The 20,083-nt window shown below is 45.5% G+C and overlaps 2 protein-coding genes across 4 annotated transcripts in view; one reads left to right on the top strand and one right to left on the bottom strand.

The window, feature by feature from the left end:
* Positions 1 to 12,855, bottom strand: part of dnaaf11 (dynein axonemal assembly factor 11) — a 22,139-nt gene extending 9,284 nt beyond the window's left edge. The window contains exons 1-10 of one of the 3 annotated variants that reach the window (XM_018674947.2): positions 12,733 to 12,855; positions 10,709 to 10,805; positions 9,885 to 10,052; positions 9,613 to 9,690; positions 8,944 to 9,116; positions 8,645 to 8,865; positions 8,037 to 8,207; positions 2,182 to 2,259; positions 1,012 to 1,077; positions 498 to 567 (exon numbers count right to left, since the gene is read on the bottom strand). In XM_018674947.2, the coding sequence (XP_018530463.1) occupies positions 498 to 567; positions 1,012 to 1,077; positions 2,182 to 2,259; positions 8,037 to 8,207; positions 8,645 to 8,865; positions 8,944 to 9,116; positions 9,613 to 9,690; positions 9,885 to 10,052; positions 10,709 to 10,718 (1,035 nt within the window). In that variant the 5' untranslated portion in view covers positions 10,719 to 10,805; positions 12,733 to 12,855. Of the gene's footprint in view, positions 1 to 497; positions 568 to 1,011; positions 1,078 to 2,181; positions 2,260 to 8,036; positions 8,208 to 8,644; positions 8,866 to 8,943; positions 9,117 to 9,612; positions 9,691 to 9,884; positions 10,053 to 10,708; positions 10,806 to 11,229; positions 11,342 to 12,732 lie in introns of those variants that run through there. The other 2 variants (XM_051070236.1, XM_018674948.2) reach the window with 2 other exon arrangements.
* Positions 11,304 to 20,083, top strand: si:dkey-7l6.3 (uncharacterized). Its single transcript, XM_051069748.1, has 8 exons — positions 11,304 to 11,778; positions 12,808 to 12,923; positions 13,391 to 13,514; positions 14,097 to 14,926; positions 15,120 to 15,263; positions 17,240 to 17,614; positions 18,519 to 18,579; positions 18,788 to 20,083. Exons 1-8 carry the CDS (start codon positions 11,505 to 11,507, stop codon positions 19,723 to 19,725), a joined length of 2,862 nt encoding a protein of 953 aa, XP_050925705.1. The 5' UTR covers positions 11,304 to 11,504; the 3' UTR covers positions 19,726 to 20,083.

Below are 20,083 nucleotides of genomic sequence, written 5' to 3'. Positions count from 1 at the left end.
AAAGGTGAGAAACAACCAGGTGGAGTTTCTGCATTAACCCCTTCATATCTGTGCTGCTGAAGGCTGAAACGTCACACGTTTGAATCAGGAAAAGTCTGGAAACATGAGTGAGAAATGTTTCCTTGCCAACTGCTGTCGCAGTGCCCTTGAGCAAGGACCCTGAGGGGCTGACAGCAGCGGTCTGCGGTTAAACTGGACAGCTTCCAGTGTGACTGTGTGGGGAATGAAACTGAGCCTGCAGCTCTGAGAGACTTCTGAAGGAACACGGGTTAAAATAAGATTTAGATGAGTTTCCTGAAAGAGTTACTGTCGTTAACTCAGAAATCACTCAGCACACACTGACTGGACAAAGACTTAAGAAGCGTCTGAATCACTGCTGCTGCCCTTTAACTCCTGAGTTAATGAAGGTTCAGAGTGTGCAGCCAAAACAGAGTGGAGGAAACACTTCAGTCATCCTGAAGGTCCTCAGCTGTTCAGACTGAGGATCTGCAGCGTACCTTCCCTTTGACGCTGACTCGGATGTACGTCGGCTGAACGTCCACGTCGATCAGGGAGGTGTCCATGTGTCTGTGGGGGAGAATCCTTATGATCATCTAGATCAATCAAATGTTACTGTGGCTGTACAAGCTCTATAAAGTTTAGATTTCAGCAGAGTCAGGTTAACTGTCGAGTTCTGGTTCTGGTTCTTAAAAGTTGTCACTGTGCAAAAAACAAACTGAGGAAAAAACAAAGGAAGGTAATGATGAGTAAATACAACAAGCAGGTAAATGTGAGACAGCTGAAGAAGCCACTGAATGTGTGTAAACTGACTGCAATCACTGCAATGATGGTGAAGACAACAACTCCCATGATCCCTCACTACTTCCTGACATCGTTACCACTACACTTTTTGTTGCTGTTCTGACTGAGAGACACTTACATACATGTGCAGCTAATATCAACCACGAAACCCAGTAAATATTCAAATCATATTTTTACTAAATAAGTTGTTGAGAGTTTGATTGTTCGCACCTGTAAACTGCCAGGTCTAAGACAACAGTGTTGTTTTCTCCATCTTCAGTCAGAGAGAAATCCAGCCTGTAAATACAGAGAGAATGTGGTGTCAGTGTTAACATCCCGACTGATGGTTCTGCTGCTTTACTCTCCTTCTCTTCAGCTGTGTTAGAGAAGCATCAATCTATGAAGCCTGACTTTACAAGCCATTCATGAGAGGACGATAAAGTGTTAACATCACTGATGTTCTCTCCAGGCTGCAGTAAAGTCATATATCATATAAAGGCTTCATTCCTGACCTGAGTGTGTCCTCCACTCACATTACTAATGAAATCAGCCGTGTTTTAAGGCCTCGACCCCGTGGTCTTGCTCTGGTTATAAACCTCTGGCTGATGGAGGGAGCCCGGGGTGGCCCACAGCCATCAGGTTGCCCCCCAACACGCTGCTGCAGCTCTCTGATAGCAGCACAGCTCCACAGATCAAAACGCCAAGGCCACTAATAAAGCAATCGCACAGGCCCTGGTAGCTTTTCACCTGCCTCTCTGTCTGAGCAGTCTGAGGTAATCAAGGCTCTCACAGAAAAACATTAGAGATATGAAGGACTGTGGATGGGAAGTGACTTTCCTCCAGAAATGAAATTGAAGCAGTTGATTGGATGTGTTTTGTCGCTCCGCCTGAACAAAACTAGAACCAATTATGTTGTTTTCTGCTGCGTTTGCTGCTCGATCTCCCTCACAGTCAATCACAGCTGCCGAACATTACCGAGCTCCTGAGACGGTGGAGACTCAGCCCTCTGTGTCCCTCTGTAAACAGCCAGGGTCTGCAGAGACTGTGTACAGAGCTATTCACATCAGGGCTGTTTTAAAATGAATAACTCTGTTTAACAGACTGGACGCAGGGGAAAACAGTTAGCTCTGAAACCAGGCCTACCCACACCTCTGAGGCTAGTTAACATCTCTGTTGTTTCATGCTGTCACAGTCACAGCCTGGTTTGGTGGACAGCCCATACCACAGCCAGAGACTCTGTGTTTGTGTGGCTGTTTTACAGAGTCGCCACATCAGCAGAAAGTTTGTGAGTGAAACACAAGAGACAGGAGCGGTGAGAAAATCAACAAATCGAACTACCTAGGTTCTTGAAATGATTTTAAAAACGACTTGTTTTGCTGGTGAACGTGTCCTGGTTCATACTTTGGCTCGTTGACGTTCATGACTCGTCCATCAGCGGTGATCAGGGTCCTCGGGGCCTTCGGCTTCTTCTCTTTCTCCCTGCAGGAAAACAGCACAGTGTGAGTGGAGAGCAGGCTGTAGGAGAGTGTGTGTGTGTGTGTGTGTGTGTGAAGGCTGGACTGACAGACGACAGCAGCAGAGTTATGGGGTCTGTGGGGTGAAGGAGAGAAGCACCGCTCCTCCAGGAGCATCCATAAAGACAGAGACATAAAGCACAGAGGAGGGAGTTACTGTCTCTCTCACACACACACACACACACACACACACACACACACACACACACACACACACACACACACACACACAGGGAACTCCACCTCCTCTACAGCAGCTTTCAAACAAATAATATTTCCAGACAAACATTTCGTCCACCTCTGCCCTTAAACCTTTTATTTCTAATGGTTTACTCCGTTCAAACACACCTGCTCTCTCCCCACAGGAACCCATTATAAAATGAAGTCCACTATCTCTGCACATACGTCCACCCATTAATCCCACTGAGCAGCGGATGAATGAGTTGGCGGTCGAGGCATCACCACCTCCAGAGGACGAGTGTGACAGCGTGTTCACAGAGCCTTCAGCCTGCTGAACTTAAGGATGCTAACACCATCTATTTGTGGTGTTGTGGATTTTCTGCCCAGGACAACACAGTGACTTCACCTCCACCTAACACCATCATTTCTGCATCACCAACCAGGTTGTTGGAATAAAGTTTGAGACTAAGGCATCAGATTTTAAGGTCGAAGTTAATTCTGATTGTTGAAAAGAGTGTAAATCATTTTCACAGTCACCAGACCTCAGCTCAGCTGAACATCTATGGATGACAGGGAGCACTGAAGCTGAGGTGAAACATCTCACCAACACACTGATTTTCAGACAGTCTGTGCTTCACCACCTCAGCAGCCGTCTGATGGAGCAGGACAGAGATCAACTGGAGTCCATTTCTGCCCAAAAACATCACAACCATCACGCTGATAATTTTCTGTGTGTGTGTGTGTGTGTGTGTGTGACGGGGATGAGTCGGGGTGAGATGGAGGCCAAGTATCTATTTCAGCTCCATCACTCTGCCTCTGGGTTCAAACAGCAGCTTCTCCTCTGCCTCCACCTCGTCCTGTTCCACACACTGTCGACTCGTCAAGGTCACAGTGTGGCTCTCTGCACTGTAAAACCCTGCTCTGTTACTTTTTAAAGGGGTGATGGGGCATGTATCAAACAGCTGAGTCATGGAGACATCAGCGGTGACAGCTCCACTGCTGGTTTGTGTGCAGTGCAGAGGTGAGGACGATCTGTTCAGACAGCTCTCAGTTAGCCCTGTCTGCAGAGAGGGACGAGTCTTAATCTGCACCGGATTTAACCACAGAGCTACAGTGAACAGAGGAGTCTCAGGTAGCACAGCTCCCTCTGCAAAGCCTCTGTTTGGACTATTACTGTCATATACTGCACACTGCCACGTGAACCTTTGGGTTAACAAACGGCTAAACATTGTCTGCTTCCAGCTTCTCCACTGTGAGAACTGGCTGCTTTTCTGTTTTCTGGACGGTTGAGTTAAAGACATGAAGCATATGAAACATCAGCTCAGGCTCCAGGAGGTGGAGATGGATGTGTTTTACTTTATCGACAAAAAAAGATTATTCTCCAGCTTGGAAAAAGTAGTTCTACTAAATAAACTGCACCATGATTATAGTGAGTTTCAGCTGGTTGTTTATCTGGTTCACTCTCAGCGATCTCATGGCGTCATTTTCTGGGCGCAGCAGCAAACATGGAGCACAGTGGAACATTTAGCAGATAAAGATCCAGAGATCTCCCTCAGGAGGTGGAGGAGACCAAACACAGAGCTAAAGAGAGGAACACTGGACTTAATCTCCTCTGCAGCTGTTGTTTTTGTCAACAGCTCCGATTATCTCCCATCCATGGAAATGTTTTAGCATTAGCATTGATAGTGTGATCAATCATGTTCCTGCAGCAGGTCTCACTTTATAAAGTGTCTCGTTTAAACCCGAGCCTGTCTTATCATACAGAAAACTATTGATGGAAATGTCCTCGTCCGTCTCCTCCACGTGTGTCAGTGAACTACATCCATCCATCAGCCTGTCAGTGCTCCTCCACCTTGAAGCCTGAGTGTTTTGGGCTCAGTCCTTCAGGCTGCAGGTTGGATTTGCTGTTCGTCTGGTGTTATCCTTCCTCTCGGAGGAACAGAGCAGCCATTAAACACAGAGCCGTCTCCTGGCTGACCTTATCACACAATCCACCTCAGGAGCAGGAAATTCATCTTTCCTGACAATCCAGTGACGGCACGACTGTATGCATCAAGTCAGCGCGCTCTGACAGCCGCACGCAGGGAGGCGATAAAAACGGCAACACCATATCACCCCGATTTTCTGCTTGGACAGCACGCAGGCCCGGGATGTTTCTGTAATCTGGATTAGGAAGCGGACTGTCAGCGGTTGGCGTCTCAGACATCACGCCGGGTTTCTTCAAATCAAGCTCATCCAGAGGTGTGACCTGACTTCTTATCAGTAGAGAGGGGTTTATTGTGCTTCTTACAGAGTTGTTTCTGCTGTTTCATTTCCTGTGGAGACTCCTGGTGAATTACAAATGAAGGAGGTTGTTCAAAGCTCCCATACAGGGATTTGTAAGATCCCTAAACGTAAAAAAAGAAATGCCACATGCAGCTCACATGACAAATAAAGTGTTAGAACTGTGCCTTAGCAGAGCACAGTGACAGGAAACACTACGATACCTTCAGGTTAATGTAAAGAGCTTCCTGGAGCTCGAACACAGCAGGATACTTCTGCACATGTGGCTCGAGGTGTTATGAGTGTGAGCAGTGTGTCCGCGGGTCGGTGGGGTGAGCGGAGGCAGAGATGAAATAAAAAGAAAGAAAAATGAACAGATCTGTCACTGCTCGCTTTACAAACACGCTGCACACATACAAAAAACACCAAATTACAACAATGGAAAAGAACAGCTACCACAGCTGTGTGTGATCCAGACTTTACTGAGAAACAGCTTCAGTCTGATCCTCCTCATGAGTTCAGGTCCTGAATTAAACAGGTCCCAGTGGAGCACCGTGTGAGCTGCTTGTGTGAGGGTTAAAGAATAATCTAAATATATATCAGCTGATCCTGGTTCCAGTTTATGGTAAAATCTGTAACAGCAGTTATTCAACTTCTACAAGAAAATGAAGTAATTCTATAAAAACAAAAAGCTACCAGTGCGTTAAGTTGCCTTCAAGGCACACGGACAATAAAACACTACATCCACTACAGTTAGGTTTAATCACCTTGAACAGCGTGATAACATATCAGCAGTCATACTGTAAATATTTGAGCTGTGATTTGATTTGAATGGTATTTACTGCTCTGATCCAACTTCTTCTTTCCCGCCATCAAAACTAAAGTAAACTCAGAGTATCTGGTGAAATGACACTGATCCCATATCAGTTCTCTGTTTCCCCAAATTTAAACCTACAATAACTGATGCACTTTACCACTAGGGGGCAGCAGAAACACATTCTGAACACAACACTCTCCTTTACTGAATGTTTTACGAAGCAAAGCCTAAAATTTTATGCCATTTTTTTTTTTTTTTTACAAATTTCCACTTGTTGTCATTTTTATGCAATAACAGAAAACTGTGCTTAAAAACAGACAGACTCTGACTTTGCTGCTGCCTCAGTGGACATGAAGAGTCTGTGCAGTGACCAGAGGGCTGATGGTTTAACAATCAGACCCAGCAGCAGGGTTTATCCCCCTGTGAGCATCACAGAGCCCACTTCCACTGTCAGAGTGCCCTTGGACATAGTTGAGCACTGGACCGACCCTGAAGTCTCAGAGGAGCTGAATGAGTGGAGGAGGTTTCATGTATTTATTATTCTGGAGATGTATTACATGTCAGCTTTATTTGTATGGTCTTTAATCACGGTTACAGTCACGGCTTCTCGACGCCCACATCACAGAACAACAGAGGAAGACAGTGAGCGACGCTCTGAAACCACACAACAACGACAAGTTAAAAACAACGAGAGGAAAGGTTCGTCAGGGACGCTGCAGCCTGTCACAGCCAGACCTCTGAGAACCAGGTCAGAGATAAATACCTGCTCATCACTGATAACAAGGCAACAGAATCACACTCTTCAGCTGGAGGGAGACGAGCTGCCACTGATCATAAATGAATCAAGTGAATCACACAGGTTTGTGTTAGTGTAACTGATCAGTGAACAGTGTGATATCACCGCTCTGACACAGTGTGTGTGTGTGTGAGTGTCAGTGTGTTAGAGAGACAACGGAAACACAGTGAGAAGTGGACGTGCAACACACACACCCAATTAACACCCCGGCAAGACGGGTCACCTTAAGGTGAGCACTAATTAGCAGCATGGTGGGAAAATTAACTAGACTTCAACGAATACTGACCTCTGATCAGTCTGAAACATGCTGCGGTTTGATTGGTGCACAAACACTCCTGATTTACACATGATTGGCTCAGGAGGACGCCGGACGGGACCAGATGTTTTGGGGTTTTTTGGCCCATAACTTTACAAAAAGGCGACCAACACATCTCCGTTCATAGATTATGGCTAATGTGGTCACAGGACAAAGATAAAGCAGCTTTCAGCAACAAGACCAAGCAAAGACGTAAAAGGCATCGAGACAAATGAACACATCCAGTGGAGCTGGTGTTTGTATCCAGTGTTCCTCTCTTTAGCTCTGTGTTTGGTCTCCTCCACCTCCTCTGGATCTTTAGCTGCTAAATGCTAAATGGAAACACTGAGACTGAACCAGGCAAAAATAAGAAGCTAAAAGGTTTATTAGAGCTGCAGAGCCTGTGAATTATTCTGACACATTTAACCTCTTCTGTCCTTTCAGCTGAAACATCAAACTGCTGCCATTTCACAGACTAACAGAAATAAAATGCACAGTTTCATATCTGTGTCCATCAGTGATGATGTTCTCTGACTTCCTCTGCCGCTCTCGTTCAGGGAGAGTTAACACGACCACCAGTCACACTGTGCAACATCAACACGTCAGCAGCTCTTTTGCCCTGAAACACTTGAGTGTACAGAGCTTCAGTTACGTCCTGTGAATGTCGTTGGACTGAGTGTGGACTCATGTGGAGGCTGCACAGTTTAACCTTCACAGAGTCGTGTCCAGCTCTCACCTACACCACTGTTATTATGACTGTTCATGAGTGACTCTGATCAGAATCCTTAGAACTATAACTCTTCAATAACTAAATGGTTGTTGCATATTTACTCATATTAATTGCTCTAAAGACAAAGTTAAACTAACTTCAATCCAGTACTTTCAGATGTAATGGAAAGTCATATTCCTCCTTCAGTCTTACAGTTTCCTTCGCTCTGACAGTCACCTGAACACACCGTCAGTGAATCAGTCAGGATTATTGGCACCTCTAAGCTCACCGGCTGATTCATTAGTCACAAACGTATTGGAGTAAACTGTCAGAACAAAGTTGTCTCTGAGCCTCTGAGCAGTCACAGTTCTGTCCTGCTGCACTGACGACTCTGAAAACTCCTCATCTGTCCTGAGAACTGTGGAGTCAAACTCATGTTTCCTACCATCCTGCACTGAGAACAGATGAGCCCGACCTCAGCCTTTACAGAGCGAGTGATGAACGGAGTCTCTCTCTGTGAGCCACTGTGGACGGCAGCTTCAGGTTGATGTTATACTGACACCCAGTGGCTGAAGGAGTAAACTGCAGTCTGTTTCTTTATAAAGGCTCGTTTTAATGTGTTTGCAGCAGGTTTTGGATTCTCTTCACTTCCTCTGACATGGATGAAAGTCAAACACACTTACTTCTCCTTCGCCCTCCTCTTCTCCTCCAGGTGGCGGTGAGCCTCCAGACGAGATTCAGGGGTGAATGAACACGGTGTGTGCCAGAACTCTCTCTCCCTCTGCTCCTCATCCAGGAGGCTCGTCGTCTTCTCCTCCTCCTCCTCCTTCTCCTTGTTCTCCTCCAGTGTTGGACTATGAAGACAGGAGAGAAGTGACTGAACACTTCCTCATCTTCTCTATCTTTTTCTATTTATTTCGAGGTATAAATCTTTTTCTCCTTTCAGCTGTAAACGTGAAAATTCCCAAACTGGATGTTCAGGAAAAATGTGACAAGATAACTTTTTAAGATAATTAAGATATTTTTTTTTAAATACGTTAAAAGTGCAGAATATTTTTACATTTTTTAAATTCATTATTTATTAGGCAAAATCTTTCTTTAGTATTTGAGATATTTTACCAACCAAACGAATAATCGAGTATAAATAAATTTGGCAGATTGATCTATTGAGTGTGATTTACTTTTAATGATTTTCTTTCTTGTTCAATGATTTCAAATTTGTTGATCACAGAAATATTGACGATCATTTCAGAGCAGCACACAAACAGGAAGTTGTCGTGTCTGTCCTCACACTGTGTTGTTGATGTCGGTGTACCAGCGGCCGTCGAAGCCTGCCTTCCTCTCCTTGTTTCCTTTCTCCTCTCCTTCAGCCTTCCTCTGCGCCTCCTCCTTCTCCCTGGCTCTCCTCCTCAGGTGCTCCTTCTCCTGCTCCAGGACTCGCCTCCTCACCTCCTCCAGTCCCTGAGAGGCTCGAATCCTGTCCGACCGGCTGATCTCCGTCCCGTCCAGCCACTGACCACACAGACAAACAGCAGGTCAGTCAGACCACACACAGTAAAAACAGAGTGTCCTGCTCTGAGGTAAAGTTACCTTCAGTTGGGGCAGAGAAGCCACAACAAACTGCCTGTAGCCGTCAAACTCAGTGCAGGGGTTTCCCACCAGAAACAGCTCCGTGAGCTGGAGGTTGTGCCTCAGAGACTCCACGCTGCTCAGACGGCCGACGAAGTTCACCGTCAGGTCCAACTTCTGCAGACTCTCACAGCCTGAGGACACCACACACACACACACACACACACACACACACACCAAACACCATGTTTCCATGTTTATACGTTTACAGGGAAATGATGGAAACTGGTGTTAACTGGTTCAACAGTGGTTTCACAATAATATCTGTCTGTTTCAACAAATAAAAACACAGAGGTACAGTCATAACTGTAATCAACAGGAAATCATGTAATCAATGATTAATCTGCTAACTGACATGTTATTGATTTAATTTACAGATCATATTCATCATATTAAACATCCTCTCAGGGTGTGAGAGGATTTAGCATTTTTCTTTTCTTTTGTTTGGAGAAAGTAGACTCTGCTAAACTGTGACTTTGTTCCTTTGACATTTTATATTAAAATTATCAACTGAATAATCAATGGAATAAAACAGAGAGTAAACAGTAAAGTGCAGCAGCAGTCAGAAAGATTTAGATGAATAAAGGAGGATACATTCAGCACCAAACACACCAACACACTGTCACTGACCTTCAAGGTTTTCAATAACTTCAATGTTGTTCAAGGCCAGATTCAGATACTCCAGTTTCTTCAGGCGGCTGACGTTCTCTACATGAACAAACAAGTTAATGAACAACCTTTAAAACTGGGAAACTGTAACTGAATTGATGAGTGGTGAAGACCAGTGTTAAACTGCATCAGTGACATGTAACCTCGACGTCTAATAACGTCTTTGACCTGCTCATCACCACATCAGTGCTGAGAGAGTGGCGTCTCTGAGCAGCCTCGGTGTGATGTCTCACCGATCCTGGGGATGAGGTTGTTCTGCAGGTAGAGGATCCTCAGGTCCCTGCACCACCTGTCCACGTGTTCGATCCTCTCGATGTCCTGCTGGTGCAGAGAAACTTCCTCCAAGGAGAAGATCTCACACTCGTTGTGCTCGGCTCGCCGGCGGACCATGTCCTCTGTGACTGGACGACAAAAACACACATCATTACCCTTTTTAAAACTCTGTTTATGTGTGTCTTCATATCTCATCCCCGTGTCTAAAAGTGTTTTTCTGAATTGATTTTAAAGTCCTGTTTTAAGACTGTACAGCTGTGAACAGTCCAGGTCCAGCTCACACTGCAGACCACCCAGTGCTGCTTTATTAACCCTTATTAAACCTGGAGCTGCAGCTCTCTGTAATCTTTCCTGAAAACATCTCAGAGACAGTTAAACACGCGCTTTATTTGGCTTTCATTTAGTGTTTTAATGAAGGATTTAATCACGGTTTTTATAGTAACTGTTTGTTAAACCTAACACTGTAATGTAGCTGCTGTGTTTGTTGTTGTAAGCTAGTCTGCTAAGTGACTGGCAGCAGCGGGTAGTTCTAGGTTAATAATAGTGATAGTGATACTAATATCACTAATAACTTATAAAACGTTCACTAGATAACTAATATCACGAGCGTTAGATTAGCTCCGCTAACGTTAAGGCTATAGAGAGACTAAGCTAACGGTGCTAACTACACCACAAACTAAACTCTCAGGTTAAACTGTGAAGAAAATCATAAAACTCACATTAGCTAACCGTTAGCACACAGAGAAATATTATTAATGGTTTTTATTTTGGTTTTTTAACTTACTGTAAACCATCTTCGTTTGTTGTCAGGCGTTGCTGTGGAAACCGAGCAGGTGCTGCGTTCGGGTGCTGTGGGAAACTACTGCACGACTAACGGCTGACTGAAAAACAACATACAGCGAATAACATGTGGGTATTTAGTGTTGTATGTATGTTTTAACTTATCAATGGGACACGTACATCGACATGGTATAGCTCAGCACAAAATATTCCCTTCACTTCTACCCAAGCTTGAAATAATGGGTCAAGATCCCAATATATTTAGATATTAATATTAATATTAATATTAAGATATTTTTTTTCCGTACAGTTATTCTTAAACAGTACAGATTAAGAATAAAAATAAAATACGGAAAAGTTTTATAGATTTTTTTCAAACGCAGCAACTATTGTTGACAACATCAAAAAAGCTAAATAAAGCACAGAGGAATTTTTGAAGGATTTAAATGGTTTTGTGTCACAAAACACAGGTAGCACCTTTTTCTTTCTACTTAATAAGAATGAAAAATGAAAAGCAGGATTTACGCGCGATTCATTCTGTTCTTTTATTTTGAAAGTAGCATTACGGAAGTGGGTCAACGGCACGCTGAGGAGGAGAGAAGCGACTACAACAACAAACAACAACGGTCAACCGCAGCATCCATCGGCGTCTCACCGCCACACGCTCTCTGCTCGGTCTGAACCGGGACCCGTTCACCGCGAGCCGCGAGCCGGACGTCGTTCCCTCTTCCCGCACGCGCCGTCTTCGCTGATGTTAATTTAAGGTTTCGGAGCTCGGTGTGGTTACACGTCCGCTCAAGATGACGAGTTACAAGGCGTTTCACTCTCAGTTGACGTCCATCATGGAGGCGCTGACCAAAGCGGCCGTGGCGGAGATCTGCGAGCTGGTGGACGACAGCTACGCCGTGCTGCAGCTGGAGATCAGCCGGAGCCACAAGGAGAACGAGGCGCTGAGGAGGAAGCTGGAGCTCATCGAGACCATCATCGCCCGGGGACACCGGGGCAGCGTCGCGATGCTGGATTACGGCGGCCCGGAGGTAGAGGCCGGCGGGGGGCTGATGGATTTTACTCTCGGTGAGTTCCCGGAGCTTTTACACACAGAGCCGGGAGTGATTCACGGTCAGATCCACACACAGGTGATGGTGGCGGGATGTGCTCTGTGATGAATGGAGTCCTTATCGCTCTGATCCACGATAACTGCCGTTGTTTTGTACATGAAGAGCGCTACGCACCAAACTCCATAAGAAAACTGCCCATAAAACGTTTCTACTCGGCAGCGGTGTAAAATATTCTAATAGATCTGTCTCAGTATCATTTAACGGCTCATTTCTACGTTCATTTACTAATTCGGCATACATGTAAAACTCCAAACTGCACTGTGCTCTGTGTCTACAAACAAAAACTCAGCTCAGCAGTCAACTTTTAGAGAGTGAGCTGAGTTCTCCAAGCTGCTGTTTTACTGCAGTAAACTTTTCCATCTACTTGTATATGCCGAATTGAAGACTTGGGCTTAAATATTCAGGAAATGCACTGAGGCGCTTAATAGCGGGAATGCAGTGTTACAGAGAAGAAAACAGATTTCAAATCGTTACAGTTACAATCCTCTGAGAAGTTACCAGTGGAGGAAAGTAACTAAGATCACTTACTCAAGTACTTTCTCTGAGTGTTTCGATTTTCTGCTCCACAACAATTGAGAGGCACAGATTGAAACAGAGTAGAATACTTTTACTCTAAGTTACTTTGCAGATTAAGAGTAATGAAACAAAACTTAATCAACAAATAAAAGGATGAAATTAAACTTGGACTCGTCTCTACCTGCTGAAACATCAAAGAGATGTACAGTAATAATCCAAATGTACAATATTCTCACCTGTTCACTGAGTACTTTTACTTTTTGTACACTCAGTATATTTGGATTCTAATACTTTTGTACCTTAAGTAAAATGTGAGTACTTCTTCCCCTGGTGAGAATGAGTATATAAGTAAAGATGTGTACTCATACACAGCAGTAAAGTACAGTGAACCCACCTGGACCCTCTTCAAAGACCCTGAGTGATCTGCTGCTCGTCATATGAGGAAGTGTCTCTGTGTTTTTCCGTCCAGAATGTGCCTTACCGAGCGGAGCGGGTGCCAAACAGCCAAAGGCCTCGAGTGTGAAAAGACGTGGACGAGTTCCTGCTTTAGAGACGACCACAGACGTGAACCCTGGGACAGAAGAGGTGAGACCACGTCAGCGTCCAACAGGAGGAAAGAAAGGCCACAGTCATTTCCATTTACATGAGACTGTTCACATTCATTTTCAGAAAGGTTTCAGTTTGCTACCACATCAAGTCAACAAATTCAAATTCATTTGACTGTTTCTGCAGCTTGTCTACACACACCACCTTTCTGTTCCTTAGTAACTCACACTGTGTCAAAGGGTTTACTGTCAAACAAAATGAGTGGACCAACAAAAGAATGAGTTTAGTCTCTTTTCAATCAGAAATAACAACAGAAACAATTTGATGGCACCACTTCAGCTTTAGGGAGTCGTGAGGTTTTTTTTCTTTTATTATTTTTTGATATTTTATGCACAAAAGTCATCCTGTGTTTTGTCTGAAAATGATTTGTTACCATCTCTCATCATAAACATGATGAAAAGGAGGTTTCCAACAGCAGATGAAATCAGCTGTTTGTCTCCACTCAGGACGGTCTCCACCCAGCTGCAGAGGAGCCAAACGACCAGGACGTGGTTTTAATAAAGGAGGAGACGCCAAAGGTGGAGGTGAACGACAGCGATGCTGCAGAGGAGCTGCTCCTCAACGAGGACGGTGAGAGGAAACACAGCGACTGTGAGAGCAGCCTTCAAAATAAAAGTACCATCACTGATACTGTAGCTACATACACACACACAGTTCTCCTGTACCTCTGTCAGTCTGTTAGAAATAAACTCATGACAGTAAAAAGGCAAACAATCCCTGCAGAGCCTCAGGTTTTCTATCATATCACAGCATGAAGTGTTGAAGAGGCCAATACACTCTCAGAGTGTGTGGATCACAGTGTTGGAGTTTCAGTTTATCAGCTGATGGATAGAAAGGCAGTCAGTGGATGTTTAGACTGGCTCAGCTGTAGGTAGCTACAGCTCAGAGGCAAACGACACTCGACAAAGACAGCGTGATGTTTTCACACTTTGTCACGGCTGTAAAGTGATAGATAAATGTGGTTAACAAGTTTTTTTCACGCTCTTGTTTCAGTTAGAAGATTAAACGTGTGTGAGCGGTTTACACCTGTCATCTGTAACACAGGGACATTCTGACACGTTCTTATTGTAGTGCATCGTGTTAGTTTCACTGCTCTGGTGTCGTGTTGGATGCAGAGGCAGCTAACCTGAGTGTGTGTTGATGTGTGTGAAGGGACGGAGGTGCAGCCGTCAGAGGCAGACGACAGCGACGAGGGGCCGTCCGGGATGATGATCTCCACCTCAGCGGGCGACGTGAGGCCGTGGGATCAGAACAGTAACGGGCTGTCGGAGCGGGGAGTCGAGCGTCAGGATTCCCACAGCGCCCAGGAGTCTCCGGGTCCAGCAGGGCCCGCAGAGAGCAGCTCATCAGACGTGGTGTTTGATTTGGAGTCGGACTGTGAAGCTCCACCTGTGGCTCCGCTGAGAAAGCCGTTCTTTCTGGGGTCTGGGGGGAGTCCAGCCTCCCTGCCTGGGGCCTCTGAGCTGAAGCGGGGCGTGTCCCTGATCAGCTCCCTGCCCTACGACACAGAGCTGGACCTCTGCTCCTCGTGGGCCAGTCAGGGCCTGCCGAGCATGGTGCCCGTGCCTCACCGGCCGTACCTGAAGCCGGACCACCGGCCCACGCTGCTGGACAAAGTGTCCGACCTGAGCGCCGCGGGTTTCCCCCTGGCGCTGGGCCTGGGCGGCTCCAGGCTGGACCCTCTGGACCTGAACAGGTACTGCAGGGACAGGCGCTTCGTCTGCAGCTACTGCGGGAAATGCTTCACGTCGTCGCGGAGCCTGGAGACGCACGTGCGCGTGCACACGGGCGAGCGGCCGTACAGCTGCGCCCAGTGCGGGAAGCGCTTCACGCAGTCGGGTCACCTGAAGACGCACCAGAGCGTCCACACCGGGGAGCGGCCGTTCGCCTGCCAGCACTGCGGGAAAAGGTTCGCCGGGAAGCAGAACCTGAGGATCCATCAGCAGAAACACCACCCGGCCGAGCAGGGAGCCGCTCCTGTTTAACATCCTGCTGGGAACAGATGCACTCGTGGTACTTTAAGGTCCTGAGGAGACTGTACTGAAACTGTGATAGACCAGAACCTCACTGCTCTTACTGTTACTGAGCTTTCTGAAGCTGTTTAAAGAGCTTTTAGAAGAACAGGTGTTTTTACATAGAGGAACTGAGCAGTACTTCTGACTGTTTTCATTTCAGGCCTTACTCACTGTTAACTGTCTGAACTGCCTTGGCACAGAAGCAACACAGGACTACAACCTGATCCAGATCAATCCTTACCTCAAACAGAGCGTGGCTGTGAGTCCACGTCAGGACTTTAGGACGCAGAGGAGACAGATTCCTGTAGGAAGCATGTGAATGTTCACTGGTTGGAATTAAAGCGTGCAATCAGTTTGTTGTGTTTCATCACTGACTCTGATTTAACAGGTTTACAAATAAATACATTCAAAATGTTTACGGTCGATGGGTTTGTTTGGAATGTGTCCAATAATCACTTCTTCTTAACAACTCATTACATAATACATTACTATATATATATATATATATATTACTAAGAAACTTTAAATAGAGTTAAATACATTAATAAATAAATATTTAGCAGATATGAGCTAAATAAACAAACAAATAGCTTTAAGACAAAATATTTAAAACAGAAAGGAACAAACTGCTTTTAAAGTAAATGGGTGAATAAATTAGAGAGAATTTAATATATATTTATAATATTAACAGTAAACACTAAAACAAAAATACACATTAAAATTAAATCAATAGAAATGTATTGTTGTCATGGTAAAATAAGATAAAAACTAAAAGAGGAGAAAATAAATGAAAACTTATTAAAAACACTGATGTAATGATTTTTTAAAACATACAACTGCCCAGGCTTCGTGTGTGTGTGTGTGTGTGTGTGTGTGTGTGTCCAGCAGCATCACACACACATGCTGTTCACACAATAGAAACAGAAACTCTCTCTGCTTCTACTGGTTTCTGTGAATGAGGCTCAGCTGGTTTCACCTGTAAACACTCGTCACCATGGAAACGACAGGTCCATAAAACTCTGTCACCACAAGGTGCATTTAGTGTCTGTTCAGGAGCTTTCAATCACATCACCATGAGACAGCACGTTCACTAAAGAGTGGAGTCCATCTCTGCTCCATGTTTTAACTCAGGTAACCACTTTAACTCAGGTTAGTTTCATCAGTTCACAGCCTGAGGTATCAGCACTGTTGCCATGGTTACCCACAGTTTAATAAAGTAAACTGATTTTAACAGACCCCTGCCAGCCAATCAGACGTGAGCATCTTCTGTTGCCGGTGAGAAAGTCAGGTTTAATAAAAGGCAGAGATGGAGGTGTTTTCTCCTGGAGTCAGTTGTACACAGCTCCACCTCATTCACAGCGTGAACAACAGCAGCTCTGCTCTCCATTCACAGACAAACACAGCTTCTCACTGCACACAATGGAACCTATTTACAACACACACACACACACACACACACAGGCCTGTGGGTGCATTAACAGCCTGCTGGAGTCAGTTTGGAAGAAGCAGGAAACCACTGTTCACTCTGATCATCACAATGGAGCAGCATTAAAATAAGTGTAAACATCAGGAACGTTCACTTCTGTTCTGAGTCTTAATCACCAGGAAAGAAATATATCAAGTGATTTACTGATCAATCTAGATCTATATTTATTCTCTACCTAAATCTGCTTTATTCATGTATTCTAATTTTCAGACCAGTTTTTTTTATCTACCCATTTACTTTGTAACCACTTTGCTCTACTTTTATCTACTTTTTTTTCGATTTCATCTAATTATTGGCTTTTTAATCTACATTTATTTTGTCTATTTATTTCTTCTCTTCTGTATTTGCTATCGACCTATTTTATCTACTCATTTATTAAATCTATTGTTATTTTTTAACGGTTTAATATATATCTTTTTATTCTATATTCTGTACTTATTTCAATCTTTAATTTTTTAAAACCGTTTGTTCAACTTTTTATTTTATATATATATATATATATATATATATATATATATATATATATATATATATATATATATATATATATATATATATTATTTTGCTGTATTTCACCTATTTACTTTAGTTTAGTTTCCAACAGCGGGCTCTTATTTTGAAGTCAGCAGTGTTGTTCCGGAAGCGCGAGTCGAGCGGAAACAGAGAAACATCATTTCTCGTCCTTTGTAGTCGCGGACGGGCGGCGTTAATGTCCGAACAGAATTAGCCTGCGGCTCCTTCACCGACGTCGCCGCGTGTTTCAGAGCCCGGTGGAGCCTCGTGCGGTCCGTTAGCAGGAGTCTGAGCCCGGTCCGGTTTCCCCCGCGAGCAGCGCCATGGCCGTTTTAAGCAGCAAAGCGCTGCACGAGCAGCTGTCCATCATCATGGGCGCGCTGACCAAAGCGGCGGTGGCGGAGATCTGCGAGCTGGTGGACGAAGGCTACGCGGTGCTGCAGATGGAGATCACCCGGAGCCACAAGGAGAACGAGGACCTGAAGAAGAAGCTGCACCTCATCGAGTCCATCGTGGTCCGGGGGAGCGGCGGGAAGGCGGCGGAGCTGGAGGTCGTAGCGACCGCGGAGGGCGCACAGCGGGCGGAAACACCGCAGCAGCGGCAGCAGGACGACGAGGACGGTGACGGAGGAGCTGCGGTGGTGGTGCGGGAAGAGGTAAACACACAGACCCTGATCCAGAGCTGAGGACTAATCCTGCACCGTCACAGTACCCCGGTACTAAAGTACCAGGTGTGACCAAGGAGATGTACTGAAAGTATAAGTGCAGAGTGACCTCCCTGTGACTGTGGCAGCAGCACTTTATTGATCATTGATTACTGATTAATGACTCATGATGAATCCACTTAATCAGTTCATCTCTGGAGTCCTGGCTGGGTTCTGGACCCGGGGCCTCCTGGGAGGTTCTTCAGTCTGCAGGTTCAGAGGGAGACACAGAATCATCACAGCTGAGAAGCTTTAATGTCACATCATTGATTAATGGACATTATGTTAACCATGGCGTTTGTGTCCTCACAGTACAAATCTTTTTGGGCTGAGTGGTACCCTGTAGTTTCATGGGACTGGATAGAAAATCATCTTCTGATCTTCTGCTGTTATTCCCAGAGCAGGCTGCTTTATTTAATCCTGTTTAATCTCCACATCAGGAGTTCATTATCTGCTTATCTCTGAGCTCTGACGTTCATGCTTTATCTCAGGATGACTGCTTTTATTTCTCTTCATCTCGGGCTGGTTACCGCGGGCTGACAGACGAGTTATCCTGATAACGTGTTAATTATCTCGTTATCTCTGAAAGCAAAAAGTCCTTTCTGAGATGGTGTGATGATTAACTGGAGGCAGAGAGATTAAATCACTGAGTGTTTCCACAGACAAACACTGGTCAGTGTGGTCATTCAATCTTCTGATCTCCTCTGTTTAATTCTTTTCTCATTAACATTTTAATTAACCTTGAAGATGAATCAGCCAATCAGGACTCAGGGGACGTTTATCTCTTTATCATTCGCTGTTTGTCGTTACATTAATATCTGGAGTAATAAACTCCGTCACTGTTCATCTCCTGCAGCTTCCAGAGGTGGTGCTGATCAAAGACGAGGACTCAGACAGTAACGACACCTTCGAGGACGGTGAGTGGAAACAACACACTCAGCCAGAGCTTCTCAACCTGTGGCTCAGGGCCTCAGATAGGGTCACTGGATATGAAATGTCTTGAAATTAGGGCTGCACGATTAATCAGACCAGTTCTCCTTATCGACTTTCTTATCAGTGATGTTGAGAAAAGTCCTGGAAACTCTTTTCCCCCTCAGTGATGATGTTCTTTGTCTTTTCCTGCAGGAGATAAAACCTCTGATGGAGGGACGGCTGCAGCCAGAGAGGCCGTGGCGTCGACTCCGATCAGCCGGAGCATGAAGAGACACTGGCCGGGAAACGAGGAGTCTGAGAAGTCGTCGTCCTCCGAGCAGCTCGCAGTCAAAACATCCAAAGTGTTGGCGGGGCCGCAGAAGAAGAGCGTGTCCGTCTACACTCTGGACTCTCCTCGCAGCGAGCCGGGCTGCTCCGGTCAGCTCGCCGGGGACGAGATGGAGGCCGGCGAGTCGGTTTGTTCCTACTCGTCGCAGATGGACCCAGACGTCCACCTGGTCCATCAGGAGTGTTCCCTGGTGTCTCCGAGCTCCAACAGACAGACGTACTTCGGGACCAGCTCTCTGATGGAGTCTCGCTCTCCTTCAAACAGAGCAGAGATGGATCTCAGTCTCACGTGGACCAAACAGTCAAAGAGTCAGATGTCTTTCGCTCAGTTTCACCAAAGTGAAAACGTGGACGGCGACGCATTCGGGATCAAGCTGATCAGCGTCTCAGGCTCCACCTCCACGGACTGTCAGCTGTCTGAGAGCAGCAACTCTGCGTTTGAGTACGAGGACGCCGACATGATGAACTTCGGCCTCTACAGGGACCAGTCAGGTCGGCCTCAGCTCTGTAACGGGCAGCCGGGCGCCGCCGCCGCCGCCCGAGGGAAACGCTTCATATGCTCCATCTGCAACAAGACGTACGCCACGTCTCAGAACCTGGACGTTCACATGCGGATCCACACCGGCGAGAGGCCGTTCAGCTGCGACCAGTGCGGCAAGAAGTTCACCCAGTCGGCTCACCTGAAGTCGCACCTGAGCGTGCACTCAGGTGAGCGGCCGTACGCCTGCACGCTCTGCTCCAGGAGCTTCATCGTCAAATACAGCCTCAAGTTACACATGAAGAAATGTCACCCAAACATCTGAGGGAACAGCTGCAACGTGTCTGTAAATATCCAGTCTGACAAAGCTGCAGAGTTTAGCTCCAGAGCTCTGAAACCATTTCACTTCTGAACCTTTGTTTTGTACGTTCAACAGTTAATCTGCTCATCAGCTCACTGACGCTGCTTTAAACAATCGACATCTTCAATGTCTTTGGTTTGAACTCCAGGAAACTGACAGGTAATATTTCTTTACAGGTAAGCTATGAAATAATGACCAGGTTAGAGCTTCTCATTCATCAGACAGGATGAGCTCTGTCTTTTTAAAGTCCAGTGTACAGCTACAGGCTGACGGTTGTTTAAAAACACTGTTTCATTGTTAATAAAACTCATTCTGAAATCTG

This window comes from Lates calcarifer, linkage group LG4, assembly GCF_001640805.2.
Source record: "Lates calcarifer isolate ASB-BC8 linkage group LG4, TLL_Latcal_v3, whole genome shotgun sequence".
In the NCBI taxonomy this organism is placed as follows: Eukaryota; Metazoa; Chordata; class Actinopteri; family Centropomidae; genus Lates; species Lates calcarifer.
The sequence above is the reverse complement of the archived record's forward strand: the minus strand, read 5'-3'. Positions and strand labels throughout refer to the sequence as shown.